The 17,395-nt window shown below is 40.9% G+C and overlaps 2 protein-coding genes across 14 annotated transcripts in view; one reads left to right on the top strand and one right to left on the bottom strand.

The window, feature by feature from the left end:
• Positions 1-17,395, bottom strand: part of LOC126853364 (discoidin domain-containing receptor 2-like) — a 182,037-nt gene that overhangs the window by 82,683 nt on the left and 81,959 nt on the right. Inside the window, exon 1 of one of the 5 annotated variants that reach the window (XM_050599024.1) lies at positions 13,970-14,036. The exons of 3 other annotated variants lie outside the window; for them this stretch is intronic. The gene's annotated coding sequence lies outside the window, so the exon portion shown is untranslated. Of the gene's footprint in view, positions 1-6,131; positions 6,610-13,969; positions 14,037-17,395 lie in introns of those variants that run through there. One more of the 5 variants, XM_050599021.1, reaches the window with a different exon arrangement.
• LOC126853381 (uncharacterized) overlaps positions 1-17,395 on the top strand; it is a 372,343-nt gene that overhangs the window by 325,726 nt on the left and 29,222 nt on the right. For 4 of the 9 annotated variants that reach the window (XR_007687950.1, XR_007687951.1, XR_007687949.1 and 1 more), the window contains one exon: positions 16,546-16,753. The exons of 4 other annotated variants lie outside the window; for them this stretch is intronic. Coding sequence is in view for 2 of the 5 variants with exons in the window: in XM_050599053.1 (XP_050455010.1) it covers positions 16,546-16,753 (208 nt within the window). In the remaining 3 variants the exon portion in view is untranslated. The remainder of the gene's footprint in view (positions 1-16,545; positions 16,754-17,395) is intronic. One more of the 9 variants, XM_050599054.1, reaches the window with a different exon arrangement.

The raw sequence follows: 17,395 nt of genomic DNA, 5'->3' as shown, positions 1-17,395 counted from the left end.
AGATGCAGCATTTTTTTTTTTAATTAAAATAATATTTAGTAATCGAAATTATTATTAAATGATATATTTAAACGTTACATTTTCAGAATTTAATTAAAATATTATTATTTGAAAGAAAGGAATTTGATATATTATATATTTATCTATCAAAAGTATGTTAGATATAAATATAAAAATAACGAATGTAGTTATTAAAAGACAATCAATATCGTGTGATACAAGATAATATTTTCACATAGACTAAGCATCTAATGACGATATTATGATGTAATAATAAAACGTTTCAATCACAATGAATGTCAAAAGTATACTACATGCCTCAAGTGTTCTTGCGATAAAAAGGTTCTCAAGAACGCCGCATAGACATTAAGAAATTTCACAGCGCCATGCGAGCACGCAGACATAATCATCACGGAATTGATTGTAGCTTATGAGTAACGTTCCAAGACTTGCGGTGACCGCCTCTATAAAGTCGCCACACTGGAAATTATAATTCTAATACCGCGGCAGACCGCGTAAAAAGCTCCTTTTTACGAAATAATTTACTGGCTGAACTCGTTAGCATAGCATTCGGAGTGAGATGCGAAGGAGAGGACCTTGTTGGCCACGCGCGCATTCCCGTTTGGTCGTGGTGCGAATTTTTCGGCGAAAAAAGAAAAAAAAGTCTTTATCCTTCCTTACGACATCAGCTTGTTGATAATTTGCAATTTGCATAATCAGGCTAAAATGGTCACGCGAATTGACACGTTTGGAAGACTTTAATAAGTTGCGGCATAACGGCGGCCAAAATACCAAATACATATTTCTCGTTTTATTCGATATTCGCGCCTTGTAATTTTAAAAATTGTACTCTTACGATGATTAGCATATTCTCCGAGAAAACAGTGGTAGATATTCGCGCGTAATGTTTTGTGTGGATGTGTGTGTGTGTGTGTGTGTGTCGGAGGCCAATTTGCGAGCAAACTTATATGTCATTAATAAAATTGAATAGGACGTTAAAAAATTATAATAAAATAAAATTTGAAATCATATACGTTTCTCAGTGATGATTTTGAGATATTTGCCAGCCTTGAATCTTCGAAACAGAATCTCTAAAGTATAACGGACTGGCCTACCCCTCGGCTCTAAACGTTCTTTATGGCACTGTTACAAGGGGTGAGAGGAAAAGATATAAAGGCTCGAAATATATAGTCGTATACCATGAAGTTTCTTGGAGTGCATCTACTGTTTCAACGAATGAATCTGCGTCGTCCATTTTCCGCAGGCCATCCATAGAGAAGGATTTCAATTTCGTTTCTCTGGCGACTTTTCATGGGCTAGACCGGAAAGAAAATCATGGCGAAAGGCGAAAGGAAGAGAAAAGGGAATTGCGCAGAGAGACGCATGCGCTGTCGTGGATAAACGATCGAGATAATGGACTTTATGGTCCTTACGGATCTCGCGACCGTTGCATAAATTCCACCGCCCGTATAATGTAAAGCTAATATGTCGGTTCTTTGAACCGCATCTCGCAGTGGGCTGGTAGCAGCGAATAAAAGGGAGCACGCAGGTAAGGCTGTCGGTTGGAGACACGCGGGAGAGAACGAGAACGGGAATAAAGGGATAAAGAGTGGAAGGAGAATGGAGGTAACAGAGGGCAGAGCAGCAGGAAAGACTACCGGAGAACGCCTGGGAATAGTAAATTTCCGTTGCGCCGTGGCATCGTTATTAGCATACAAGTATTTAGAATGAATTATGGGCCAGGTCGCTTATTCCCGAGGGTGGATATATTCGGTACAGACACTCCGGGCGTTCTTCCTACGTCAGGTGTATCCCTCAGGAGGTAACATTATGTCGTCTTGCATATTTTATCCTTTCACTCTCTCCGACACTTTCCGACGTTCCGTCGCGAAAGGGAGCAGAGAGAGAGAGAGAGAGAGAGAGAGAGAGAGAGAGAGAAAGAGATAGGGCGAACGAAAGAGGATAGGAGAAGAAGCGTGTGTGCAAACATGCGTGGGCATTTAAAACCGCGACATTATACGTGCGAAAGGTGAATGGTTAGTCGAGAAACATCTCTTCCTTCTTCTCGTCCTTCATCCGTTTTACCTGCATCCTCTAAGGCGTTCGAAATTTATAATCAGTTTACTTAAGACGATGAATCAATTCCATTATTTACGTAAACGGCGTGCATTAAAACAACAATGTCCGCAAATCTTTACAATCTGATCTGATAAATGATCTAGGTCGCGAAATCGCCGTTAATCGTTGCGCTCGCATTCTGATTAAACTACTTTTCATCCTCCCCTCTGTCCCGTTTAGGGTCGTGGCCAGCGTTCCTACTTTATTAAGAGTGAGCACATTCCAGGGCCATCAGCTGGATGCTGAGGCGACATTCACGGATCGAGAGATTATCCGCGAGCGATTCTAATAAGCAACGATCGTTCGTGTTCGGTAAAACGCGCCGATATATATTTTTTGTTTCGGTTTAATGGACATCTTTGCATATTTACGAAACAATTAATTGTTTTTTGAACAAAAAAAGTGTCACCGTTTTGTAATCAGCCTATGAATAACATACCTCGCTTTTCTCTTATTTACGCATGTGTACTTTATTCACAAACTGTGGAAAATATATCAAGTTGTAAAAAAAATAACAGTTACTTCTTTTTTCTTTTTCACGGCATTGTTCCTCCTCCTTATATATATATATATTTTTTTCTAAGATGTCTTTTCCTTTGCACATTTTTTTCATTTTACTTTCTTTTTCTTTTCTTTTTTTTTTTGTGAAACTGGCCATATGATAGCGATATATGATCGCGTGCGGCAATTAGAAAGCCATTATCTCACGTGGCGCGTTTGGCTATTGTGCCAAACAACTACTAGGGGGTGAAGAAGAGTGGTAGATTCTCACGGAGTTTCTACACCTTCTGTGTCCGGGGGTAGATAGATGTCCGGCAATCAGGTGCAGGGACCCCCAACCGCCTTTGAATCCGTCGGCCGGCAGCTGGCTGATGCGTTCTCGTTGACGCGGAGCCATCATCGTGCCTACGGCCCTCCCGCTGTTTCGTTTTCGTGTTTGGACATTGAACGAGCTTGAGAGGAGCCACGTCCAAAATACCGGGAATGCTCTTTAGAACGAAGGGGCAAGGATTTTTTCGAAATTCACCGTGAACGACATACGCCACGTTCCAGAGAAAGAATGACAGACGTAGAAGAGGAACGGTAACGGTTATGATCGTAAAATTGAAGGATTTTCATTTAATCTCAAAGAGACTTTTCACTTTTTAGTTTCTTTTGCTATAGGAGGTATTACAAAAAAATATTTTATCCGTTGATACTTTTGTCACTAAAATATACTTTCTCTAAAAGATATCTTTTATTTTGTTATTAATATATTTATAATATATTTTTGTATTCTTGTACTGAAGCGTCGGGTTAATAGTAATTTATATTAGTTTCTCCACGCACATGGATTCTCCGCAACGTGTGATTGGCGTATATCATAAAATTTACACACCATTATTACACGTAACATAATGAACGACGCAAATGCATGACAGTGTAGGAAGTTTCAATTATATAGATAGCCATGGGACGATGGAGATTTACGATGATGATGACGGTGTGTCATCGCGATTCTGCACGACACTCGCAGCGGCAGGCGATTCTGAAAATGATAGCGCTGGAAATTCATAGTGGCGGCTACATACACGCGCGGTTCATCCAGCCGCGTTAAATTCGACCGTAATAATGATTCGACGATCGTGCACGTTCATTTCCGAGGAGTTAATATTCAAAATGAACATTAACAGAGAACGCACGCTACCGTTAATCTCCAATGGCATGTGGGACCGTTCACGGTGCGCCGCAGGTCGTCGCTTTACTGCATTCGCGTTAATTATGCAAATGAATAATTAGCATTTCGATTATTTCGGCAACGTCACTGTCTACGTCGCGGAAAATTTATCGCGCCGATATTAATTTATCGTTCTACTCTCGCATGCTCGAGCCGACGGAATTTATCATCTCCATGTATCGATAATACGAGACGAACCGTAAGTATCGATCGTCAAACTGTCGCCCGTACGAGATTAATAATAACTAGACAATAATTTATGATCATCATCTATCGACATCATCTTCGATCGGTTCATCAATTTTCTTGCGAAATCATCGAGAGAATCGTCGTAAAATTCACAAGACTCTTGTCTCGTAATGAAGGTATTATGAGTCGAGGTCAAATGTCGCGAGACTGTCGAGCACACTGTCGTGGGCCGTCTCGACTGATCACCAAGTACCAAGGAATGGCAAGAAGGAAATTGAAAGATTTTTGTTTTCAATCGGAGAACTTTGTGATCGCCGACGGAACACGACGAATCTACGAATATTAATCGTTCGAGTTTACCGTCGAAAGGTTCTCGCACGAATCGAAAGAGTGATCAATGCGAACCGATTCGAACTGACTGCAGAAATAAACTGTTAGCCTCCATGAATATATTCATATCCCCTTATCAATATTCAGAACCTACTTTCCCAACTATGCTTAAATCCACTAAAATCGAGCGGCGCCGAACACGCTCGGTATTCGACAGAATGAGGCACGATCTTCGATTTCTCATAACGACAGTTTATGCCTTCCCGATTCGTGTTCCCATTTCTCGAAGGCGTTGAAATATATGAACGTAATCGTTATGATGATTTTCTTTCTTTCCTCATGTTTACTCTCTGTAACAGAGAACACGGCGCTCTTGGCATTATGTATTTTCACGAAAAAAAATATATGGCCCACTCGGAACTCGTCCAAACGCATTAACGATCCTAGTAATTGGCAGTAAACACGTACAATTAATTTACTCGAACTTGGCACTTGTTTCGGCGGATAGGAATCGAAATCGGACAGAAATGGAGGATCGGAGGCTTCCTTGGACCATTTCCAATTCCGTTCGGCTTCCTTCGCTCTCTTTCATCCGTCATTGCCTGTTGCGTTATTTTGCTACCTCGAAAGTACGTGGATTCGGAAATACGTGAGTCGTATTTTTAAAGGTTGTGAAGATTAAAGAACTCTTGGCGAACCAGTCCACGTCTCGAGGATCCAGAGGATTTAAGTCGGCTTCAACAAATAGATTGCCGCGCTAATGGATGGGAGTTCCGATTTGATATTACCTTTCCCTATCCCGTCGCTTCAAGCAGGAAATTAGCAAGTCTTAGGAGATCTCCTGTTAATCGTCGGGGTGATTTCTGCGGCATCGCTTTCGGACAATTTGCCGCGACGAAATTTCATTTGTCCCCTTCCTTCCGCATGCCAGCAGTCGTCGACGAACCCTTCGAGGGTTCTCTTCTCGCTAATCCACCTTATTCACTCTTTATCTCCTTCCATTCGACTTTTCCTAACATTCGCTTTTCGTCGGAAATGAAGCTTACAGAATTAATCGGTGTTATCCCCGAGTCCTTGCTCGAAATCCACGAAACGCTTCACGGTTTCATCACGATCACGATTTTCAGAATGAAGGACGAGGAGGCGAATGAATGACAACGAGTGAAAAGGAAAATCAGATTTCGGCCGATGCGTCTTGGAATCGGATTAGAAAAGAATGAACTCGTATAAAATTCTGATCGGTATAAAACATCTTAAAACCGGTGTAGAGAAATCTTTTCGAGATTATTTTATTTGATTTTATCGTCGAGACAGACTTGGAGCACAGGAAGAAACATTTGTTCTTTATAAAAGAATGTTAGAAATTATTATTTTAAATAAATCTCGATTGTTTATTTTGTGTGATTGTGTGGCGATTTTATTATAAATAATTTTACTGGAATATGTTTAGCACTTTTTAAGTATCTAAGTTTGTAAAACTGTTTTGAAATAAATGTGCAATTAATGCATGAATTTTAAACGAAACACAACGGTCTCTGCAAATGGTCTCCCGCATCAACGATTTACACTCAGCAATTTCTCAGTAATTACATAGATATCATAAGAGAATTACACGCTACTTTGTATCGATAGCACCCGCACGGTGCTCTCCTCGACAATTTTCGCGTCGCAGCTGCGTTCTCCGTTTCACTCGACGAGCGCGCGCGCGTAATTAAAAGAGATTTTATGATATTGAGAGGGATATTATGAGAGGAGAAAAAAAAAATGATGTGCTCACCTTATTACTCCGTATATCGCGTATCCGCTCGGATGCTCTACTATCAGCGACGATACGCACACACACCAAAGAGCACCAAAGAAATCATCTATCACAATTGGTCTCTGATAAGATTCTCTTTCTCTCTTCGTATGTTCCTTCACTTGATATAAATTTGTAAAAAAATTTCACTCGTACACTTCGGAGCGCTATTTACAAGCCTCTAAGGTCTTACACAAAATCTATTACGTACTACATAAGTGCAATAACGAAACACGAAAGTATCGATTTAGAAAAATGCAAAACGACCGATGACGACGCGTCTCGATCACGGCGACGTGTATCACTGGCCCGTGTATCGGTGGCCCGCGTTTTCTTTTACACCGGGTGCCCACGAGGTCCCCATTGAGGAAACGTGCGACGCGTCCGTCCCTTCATGCGAGGCGCAACCGATCAGCCGGAGAGAAACGACGTACCAACTAACACCGTACCGTCACGGCGCCACGGCACTAACTGACGAGAAACTCTAGTTGGTCGTCGGCGGGATTGCCGAGGAGAGGGGAAGTAAACCCGCGCGGCTCTACAGGAAGAGAGAGATAGAGAGAGACCCTCTCATACGGTCTCGCGTCCTCGTCCCATCGCGTGCAAGTCTCTTCTTCCCGCTTACGCTTTCGCCCTCCGTCACCATCTAGTGGTAGATCGACGTACCCTGGCGAGCGCGCGCCGGTTCACTACCCGTGTGGTGGACAGAGAGAGAGGGGTGGGAGCGAAACGAGCACGTGAGACTGGTAAAGAGCGAGGGGCGACGAACGAAACGGGCTACGAAAGGTAGGGGGTGGGAGAGGGAGGTCAGCCAAGGCCGGTATATGGTGGCGAGGTTGCAAAATATGTTGTAGAAATGGGGTGGCGAATGAATGCGGTCGTCCCGTAGACTAGCGATTTTATTGATCTTTTTTCCACCCTTCGGATACGCGCGCGGCTCGCTTAATTAAGCGACCGAACTATAAGGTCGTATACACCTCTGGCCAAGTATTTCGACGGAGTGGAGGGGCGTTGGGGGTTATTGAGATAACTTTTCAGAACAATTTTTTAATGTATTTTCGCAGAATGATATATATATATATATATATATATATATATATATATATATATTATGTGTATGTATATATTATATACAGAGCTTGCTTTCGATCGATCAAGCTTCTGATAGTATATATGGCTCAGAATTGATAAAAATGTATTCGACGCGCAGCATATAGTTTCTGTGCATCCGTTCTGAGAGCTATAAATTTTTCACGAATCAAGCAAATGCGAGCGATTAATTTTATTTAGTTCATCCATTGTACGATAACGTGGAAAATATTGATCGTTAATGTAAACATTAATCATCGCAGTATTAAATCGATATAAATTGACGCAAATGATTAGCGGGAGGGGGTGTGAGATAATGAAAACGGATATATCGTTATTCGTTTTCTGATTGACGGACCGTTATCGGTCGATCGTAAATTTTCAGACGTCATCATTCGTAATAATTTATTAGCGCTCCCGACGCGAAAACCCATAAAGATCTCGCGAAATTGTGAGATATTGTGTCTTATCACTTTCCGGTTCCGACTCGTTCGATCCCGAGGGCAAGCCGGTGGGATTCGAATTAGTGTTTATGGCACCCGTGGGCGACAAAAATCCCTTTTCGCGGAACGATTGCAACAGTCGGACAAGCATTACATGCCGGTATCATCATTTTTTCTAATATCAGTTCGATAAATATCTATTTATTTTCTAAAACTTAACATTTTACACAGACACACAGTATTATATATTAAGTATATCATAAAGTATACTTATATAAAATTATATTATATTATATACTACATTATACTACACAATGAGTTTTTATACACCTGTCATCGCGCAATGATTAATTAATCGCCAAATAGGACGTTAATTATGTATATTTGATCTCGTCGCTCGGGAAATTTAAATGCATCAGCATGCATTTCGGTTTGTCCGATATTTTCTAGCCTAATCGGGAAATCGGTCACGCCGTAAATCTTTAAATAAACACGATTAATCGCTCTCGACAAGTTTGCTTCCCAAACTTCACAGCGGCGGGCTTAAAATGGATTTACTCGATCCGAATGCATTAACGACGGGATAGAGAAGTAGTTGCTGTGCTCTCAAAGAGTCCGTCGGTTGGGAGCGAGTGCTAATTAACGATTCGATCACGAAGCTTCCGGTGCCGGTAGACAACGTCGTCACCTCCACCGGATTCTCTTTGATCCTCTTCTATCTCCGTTTCATTCTCTTATTCGCGTCTCCCTTTTCCGCCAACCTTTCCACCTACACATCCGTCCGCGGATATCACACACAGACAGCGCATACATATGCCCGTATGTACCAAAGCCGGCGTATGTTCGCAGCGATGTGTCAAAAAGCACATTAATTGCGAAAAGCACGCCTTCTCTTATTCTTTGAAAGCCTAAGATTTATGCATTGAAACTTTTAACCATAATGCAGAATTTAACTTTTCACCTGCACTTATGTATAATCTTAGAAAGATTTTTCTTCCCAAGATTAGAAAATGCAATGGGAAAGTCAATACAAAGTGCGTAGATAAAAAATGAAAAAAGTAAAGGATTACGCGGATTTGATCAGTCTGACGTGTTCATCTTTATCCCCCGTAAGGTCGCGTCTCATCGTCTATCTACTCGCCCTTCCAAGGACCAATCCTCGAGCCCGCGTATACGCAAAAGGGGGAGGACATGCGCCCGCAGACAAGAGATCTAATATACCCGTCGGTTACATTAGCCGGATTTAATTTAAGCTCCGACCCCACGACGTAAGCATGCCGCTTATGTTCTCTATCTACCTACCGCGAGTGAGAACACACGTTGGCGCGGGGAGGAAGAGGACCCCTCGAGATGGCAGAGATCGTCGGGAAGGTGAAAGAGAGACGGATGGAAGATAGAGGTATGCGATCGTAGCACGAGAGACGCCGCCGTTTTATTGTAATTGCGCTGTCGTACTAGCAGAACGCCGCCGTTCTCTCTACGGCTAACTGAGTACTCGCTAATGTCCGACCATTCCAGAAGAGGGACAGCTTCATTAACGGCAAAAAAAAAACCACCCCTCTTCCTCACCATCGTATGTCATTTTTTTGCCCATTCCGCGATTAATCTGACCAGTGCGCGTATATCGGAGGCAGCTTTTCTTCTCTGGTTTATTTCGATCAAGGTCTGAAATTTAACGATCGGCGTCTCAGCCCGGGACTGTAACGTATTATCGAGAAACAACCACGAAAACAAGCGATACGATAACTTTTTTGAGACGAAGATAGCGACGCGTCCCGATACGTACTGTTGGAAGAATGTCGAGATATTTCCTCTCTCGCAGGTTGCTGTTTGCCCTCCATTCGGTCCCGTTTCTCTTTTTCTTACGTCGACAAATACAATACTCTGAGACGCGGGCTAAGCTCATATTTATTTATGAAAGAGGAAGTGGCGCACAGTTTGTCTGCTTGGCATAGATATATATATATATATATATACATACATTCCGCGTAAGCGCGTAGGGCACGTAAGAGGGGCACACGCGAAAAGTTGCGCGCCGTAGGTACCCGGGAAACTTTCGACGCGCTCAAGCGAAATCGCACGTTTCATTGTTACTTTTGTACGTTTTTGAGCGACGATATGGTAGACGCTCAGCCGCCGTCGCCGCCGAATGTATGGCGCAAATAAAACTGCCACGTCGGGCGAAGTTACCGTAACCGTTTTTAGTACTTTATGACATCCGTAAATCTCCGCGGGTTCAGGAAGAGGCTCGAATCATTCCGAGGACACCGGCTATCTTCGCTGAAAATTGACGAGGTCACTGTGTCGAGGAAACGAAGTTCCCGCGTCTCATGAATAATCGCGCCGGACATCGGGGTCACGTGTGAACTTCCTTAGATACGTCACGGACGCGTAAGAAAAATTTATCGCGAAACTTTCCGCCGTCGTTATCGCATACGCGACGTTCCTTGATCATGTAATATTCGCCTTGAATTTTTATGCGATTATTTTATGTCAAAACAGACCTTTCTGTCGCCATTAAAATTCTGTTGAAATATGTTGAAAATTATTTCTGCGTCTGTGTATGCCAATTATATTAATCATAAAAAGAGAATTTTCTTTAGCGAAATATTTTTGCTATTTATGTAATAGTTTGTAAAATTCTGTATCAAGAGGATAATACTTAAAAATTTTAATTTAATTTATTTGAAAATCTGATATTTACAAAATTGTTACAAGCATGATTAAATGAAAATGTGTAGAAATTAAGAAAGAAATTTTTTTCAATATACAAGTTATTTTTTAAAGTAAATGGAAAGTTAATTCAACGACCTCAACACCCATTTTTTATTATAGTTTCAGGTAATTCAATCTTCGCAAAACTATAAAATTAAAAAAAGACGAATAGAAAAAAACGCGCATTCCTAGGTTAGTGGTTAGAAAGTTAACACGTATAATATATTTCGAAAATTTACGACACTTATAAACTCTTGCTGCCGTAAGAATTCGGTTTCCTGCAAAAATATCATCTATCTTTAGTAAAAAAAAAAAAAACCTGCAAAAGGTTCCTATTAAAAGTTGAAAAAGTTATTTCAATAGTTACATCGATTACAAGAAGTTTTTGTATTCTTTAACAATCGTTTTAGTAACATCCTTTTCAAAATCCTTTCTTGAATTCACAAGAGTTCTACCTCCGTTGACACCCAGATTTTTCCAAGAAAAACATAGTCAACAATAAAATCGGTCAGTAGGACGAGCTGACGTCTCTTGTTATCTCCTATAACGTGTTGGATTACAATAGTATACCTTCTGAAGTCTATTGTTTTATATAAACCAAAAATCTTTTCACTACCGAGAAAGGGACAAAAAGGATCTTCACCACCAACTGATTTCAGGACATTTAAGAGAACCCTATCTTTTACGATAGGGTTTTTTTTAAAGAAAAAATTGCAGTGTATGACCACGCATAAAAACCGAAGTCAATAAAGATATCGAACTATTTTATTCTTTTGGCACAAATAGATACAAAATAATCTACTGGCTTTAACTTCGGACAGTTCAATCCTACCAATTTTTATGAAATGATATTTATATATTCTATATTTCGAATTTTGATATTTTTCCTTTCTCTTTTTTTTCTCTTCCTCTATTATATAGTTCTTCCTATATATTTTTTTCTATATTTCAAATGAACGTTATGTATATTACTAAATATCATAATGCAAAAAATATGCACACTTTCTATAATAAATTAAATTTATAAAACTCTTGCTAAAAAATAATAAACTCGAAATTTTTTTAATTAAAGTTAGAAAGATATCAGTTTATTTGATAAGATATTCTATATCATGTATATTCATCTCAGCGATTCATCGCAGACTTAATTGACATGTCAAGAGGTAAGGACAGCTAATATGTATTACATCGAGATAACGCGCGAATATTTCGTAAAGAATTTCGTCAAAAGATCTGCGTACGAAGTGCAATTCGTCAATTTTGCCGGATGCGAAATAAATTCCTTTATCGATCAAAGCTACGCGTGGGCGGTTGTGCAACGCAATGTGATACTCGACGAATAACTATTACTGTGAGCTCTGTGATGTTTTCCCCAGCAACACTGAGGATCTGCTTTCGTCCGGAATCTCGGAGCTTGTACGCGTTATATGTGTAAAAGAGATGGTATATATGAACGGAGATTTTATTGGAAAACGGAAATCCGCTCTCGCGTAGATGCCGCCGATCGAGGCTCGAAATAAATTGCGCGCCTTACAGAGGACTCTCGATCGACCGGAGACTCTTCTCGGAAGAATTTTTTTATGAAGTTTAGCGCTCTCTCTGGCAATAAACGGAACATATGCGTCTGACAAAGGATGCGTTTACCGTTAAATCGCGTTATTCGTTAAGCGACCGTCTCCCGCGATGTTTCGCTTTATTTTCTATGCAAACGAGCTTCGCGGTGTCGGACGGATATAATCGAACCTTGAAATATGGTTAACGTACGAGGCGCGAAAAGCTGCAGCGATCGAGGATATCAACTTACTAATATCATATATTTTTATAACGAAATATGAAATATATATATATATATATATATAACTTATATATACTTATACTTTGAATTGAACGTAGGATTCGTACGCGAATAGCTTAGACGTGATATGCAAATCACTTGTAAAGTAGGTGCTTTAAATACAAATTCAGTATATAACTACATTCCAAGCGCGTGTTTTCGCGATATTACTCGACTGTAGTATTGGGTCACGCGCATAGCTATAAGTTTTCCATTTCTCATACAATGGAATGTAACATGGTTCCAACATGGTCTGTTGAAACTTTTGTGGCGTTTGGTAAGATCCAGACGATCGTAATTCTTAAACAAATCCACCATCAAAAGACTTTGACAAGCACATGTTCACGACAACTGCGATATTTCTTCGCCCGCATTGCAATAAATATTCGAAGAGATGCGTCCCATAAAAATCTTTAAAAAATAGCTATTATTCTCCGCATAAAATTTCTTTTTATGATAGATTTAATTTAATTTAAATAAAAAGACTCGTCATATTTTATTTATTAAATTCATAAATTTAAATTTGTATTTTTCTAGAAATAAAGAACGCAGAATTTTTTAAACACACATAAATATAGCAGAATATAACTGTAGAGAGGAGATCGGGCAGTCGGTCTGAGTTATATTGCTTTTAACCAGGTGAATTCCGACGGCGAAACGCTTCGTCTGGTGCCCGCCATCCCATTCAACCCCCGGGGCGCTCTTCGTCATATTGACTTCGTAACCCGTATTCAGCCGACCATAATTTTCATGAACCCTGAACCAAAATCTCGACAGCCTATCATCGTGCCGTTTTTTCGCGAGGATCGCCACCAGTCGGCGGTAACTGATCGAGAGCCGATCGGGCATTGCCTTTTTGCGCCGGATTCGCACGATTTTTCGATCGCGTAACGATACGGCGCCGACCAATAAACACAGCCTGCGGACGAATTCTGCGTGTGCGAGACTAGCACGCATCAGAAACAGCGGTTCACTTGGAACTTTGTGACGTCCCTCTCTCCCTCGTCCCTTTCGTACCCCGAACGAGACGAATCGGGCTTCAGACAATGCGTTGCACTTTCGACACGAGCGAGCACGCCGACACCCAACCCAAGTCCTACCCCGCCGCACGTGCGTGCCAATCCATTATCCGAATTGGCTTATTGAAATTTCTCCGCACTGACGGGGAACGGATGGATATTCATTCGTTCAGTCCGGCGAGACTCACTCAAGGCGAGAGAACTCGCTCCCGTTCGATCTCGTTCGGTCCCCACGACATATACTTACACGGGCATATGCTTGCCGACAGCGCGGGCGTACAGAAAAGCAACCGTTCGAGTAGGGGGAGTAGAGAGTTCGCCATTTAATTTCGTGACTTACACGCCGGCTCGCTTAATTGTTTTGGCTGTCGAAGGGCGCTTAGACGCTTCATGCGTCTTTGTCCGTACGGGCGTGGAAATGCTTCAAGAGAGATGTCTACGACTTTCTTCTACTTAGTCTAGTTATATTAAATCCAATGGTATGTGATACTTCATACTGTCATATATTATAATATTAATGCACAATTTAATAATCATAAACGACATGTAAAAATAGCGGTATTTAAATCTGTCAAAAATATTTATAAATCATATATATTATCAATTTATAAATCAGTAGTTTTAGAAGAAAGTGTAAGTTATTAATATTAATCATATTTTATAACTAATATATCTACCAATATTTGTCGGCGAAGATTATGATATCAAATTACTTACCGATACTTGTCGCGTTGAGTATAGAAATTTGATGGAGTGTCTCGCGTTCCTTACTGTTCGAGTGTCGCCGTGAGAATAATAAAGTCGTAACCCATAACACTAGCGCGCTAATGTTTACATCGTCAAGGCCATATACCATGTTATGTTTGGAATATTCGTTGCCGAAATATTTTCCGTACTATGACGTATATACAAACGGAATATTAAATTATACATGTATTTTAAATTATAAATCAATTATTAAATTATCAATTAATATATCGCGGAGTTTATTATATACTGGTTTATTATATACAATATTGTTACCCCTTTTTCGCGATTATCTCAACGATGAACATTACTTTATATTAATAAAAGCTTGTCGTAACTGACAATGAGTGAGACACATTTGATAGTCTAAATATTAAGTGGGTGTGTAATTTTTATTTAATTTATTTTGAAAAAGTAGAAAACTAGAATTAATATGTAAGTAATTACACATACACACATAAAATAAATGGCACGCGCGTAGCGCGCGTTTATAGTATTCTAGTGTTAAAAAAAATGGCAGTTTTAAAAATTATATTTCAAAACCGATGAATATTATATTGAAATCAACTTACTATTGCGTTTAATTTTTTTATTATAATAACGTTTTCTTTTTTTGCGTCATTATTTTTTAATTTGTTGACGTGTATAAAATTAAGATACTCTTTCAAATGTAAAGAACTGGCTAACCAAGTTGACAGAAATCGACGAGCTGTCAAACGTTCGATTGTTACTTCTCGGTAGCAGCTTGCTGTTTAATTTCGTCGCTGACGTCAGCTTTATTGACGCGGTTAGAATCATCCACTGGTTGTCGAAATGTCTGCCCTCCGTTGCTGTTTCTGCGGACGCACGAAACCTGCATAAATATACCGTTGTTTGTTTGCCCGTCGTTAAGGAAGGAATCCAGAGCGCGTTGAAACCTCTAGACTCATCCTGCTTGAGCTTTACGTTCAAAGCATAATTTCGCCAGACAAGATATATCAGGGATCCTTTAAGTGGCGCTAAGCTTACGATGCAACAACATCATACATTGGAAACTTTATAAAGGATATAGCACTTAACATAGATGCTAGGATATATTACACTACATATTTAGCACAATCTACAGAGGCCATTAGATAGTGTGCTTTAAACTTTCACAGACTATCGAATAAATTCTCAGTTACTTTGTCAATTATGTAGATCACTGCGCTTTGCTGGTTTTATTACCATCTCTATTTATTGACTCTCTCTCTCTCTCTCTCTCTCTCTCTCTCTTTCTCTCTCGTAGTGAATCTACAAAGACGACCGCAAAATAGGTCCATTAAACGACCCTTTGAAATTTCTCGAAACAAATTCCCCCGAAATGTAATATTATCTCTAAATCCGCCCCGACTTCGTTGCCGCAAAGCGCGGTCCAATCCGTTGTATCGCATGCGCATGAGAGAGAAAGAGGGTGGACCACGCCAGACACGTGTTGTTTTGTAGAGAAGAATCTGTGGCACCCCGTGTATCAAGCGCTCGTAAATAATACCGCTCTGTATATTTGAATGCTCCTGACGGATCCCACATGCCATTTGGGAGGGTTCGGACGGCTCTTACGGCCACGTGTGTGCGAATTTTGAAAATGCACGCTTGCGCGCACGATATGCAATCGACATTTGCAAGAAATGGCGCTAAATCCTCCAATTCCTCGCTTCTATTTATATCCGATTGAATTTTTAATTGCAATTTTCTTTAACCATCGAAAAGAACGTTTTATGAAAAATCGGTACATTACGCGGGAAAGAGATGCGAGGAAACGGATAAAAGGGGCGGAGAGAAAGGCTCGTAAGGTTTGCGAGCGAGGAATTTAAGAATTCTCGTTGCTAGAAGCGCACAGAGTATAATAATTCACCCGACGCCCCGCCGTGAAGCTTAGTGACGCGCGCCGTGCGCGCATTTTATTCCGCAAGAGGCCATTCTCGGTAAAGCGTGGTGTAATCCGGTTATTAATGAGAGTGGTAATCGCACAGTGGCTACATCGTGTAACGATGATAAAAAATGATGTACGCGCGGTCGACGTATGTGCGCTCTGTTGCTGGCGTTCACTTCGGAAGCTAATGCGTTTTCGGTATAGGTAGAGAGCCGAATGATTGATTACCGCGAATAAGAAACGCGCGTCTTCGCTCACGCGCGATCGTGACGTATTTACACACTCGGCCTTTGAAGCGCTCACACAAGCGCAATATAAACGAATTCAAAGCAGAGCCGTGCGTGTGCTGCCCGGAACGATTCCGTACCACTTAGGGTCGTCGCGCGAACTCGGCATGAGTCAGGGCAATATTATTTCTTGGAAACGCATCATTGGACAACCTGTTACGCGCTTTATATCGGGGAAACGTTATTTTTCGCATTATAAGAAACGTTTCTTCCCCATGCAACGGTATCCACGGAGGCGTATTCCCTATCCTCCCTTCTCCACTCAGGGATCGCGAAGAACGCACGAGGATGGCGGGGTGCCACCGAAATCATATTTCATGTCGGTCGATGCGAGATTAATAACGGCCAGACACGTTTCGATTTCCCAGAAGTACCTGTCGGCCCGGCCACACACTACGCTCGTCGAGGAAAAGTACGTGAACGGGACCTCTTAGCTGCCTTAGAGTGCTACGAACAGACATCGACGAAAGAGAGTCGGTGGTTAATTATCGCTTTGACGGCGGCGGTTACCATCATGACCAGAAGTGGGGATGATTTTTCACGCTGGAGCGAATCTGCCATAAACACTCCGGGTAGGTAGGTAATAACCACCTGGAAAGAGTGGCCTCATTGTTCCATTCCATTGTCTTGCGCCGTACCATTGGATTCCCCTATTCTCTTGGGCTTTCAACTTCTCAAATTAACCGAATGCCATCTACTTGCACGCCGCTACCAATTACACTTGCGTTCTTAATTAACGGCAATGGTCGTCAACGATCTCGTCCGCCTTCACGCGAGCGTCTCAAAGACCTACTTCAACGACACCGCGTTAAATGGGCGAGAAATTACTCTATGATTCGTGGAAGTGATTTCAAGAAAATTAATTTATCTCATGCGTGATTCATACCCGATCACTTCGACAAAAGTATTTTTAACATTCTACAATATTTGCATCGAGATTTTAAACAGTTATTATAACACATTTACTGTAGAATAATAATTATAGTTATTTTGAAATATCATATATATATATGGCATCGTTTTGTTACTTCTTTTGTCACGGATAAATTTTTAATTAAGGGCAATAATCGATGCCGATTTATTTTCGATACAAAGCTTGAAAGCGAAACAAAGTACAGCCACCACTTTCGGAAACAAGAGCAACTTGTCTCGATAACGACCGTGAAAGAAAAGTTCTGGGGCCGATGAGAGAGAAATGCTCGGCGGTTCTTGGGCAGT

This window comes from Cataglyphis hispanica, chromosome 12 (genome assembly GCF_021464435.1).
Source record: "Cataglyphis hispanica isolate Lineage 1 chromosome 12, ULB_Chis1_1.0, whole genome shotgun sequence".
NCBI classification, from domain to species: Eukaryota; Metazoa; Arthropoda; class Insecta; order Hymenoptera; family Formicidae; genus Cataglyphis; species Cataglyphis hispanica.
This window is presented reverse-complemented; position numbering and strand designations above follow the sequence as displayed.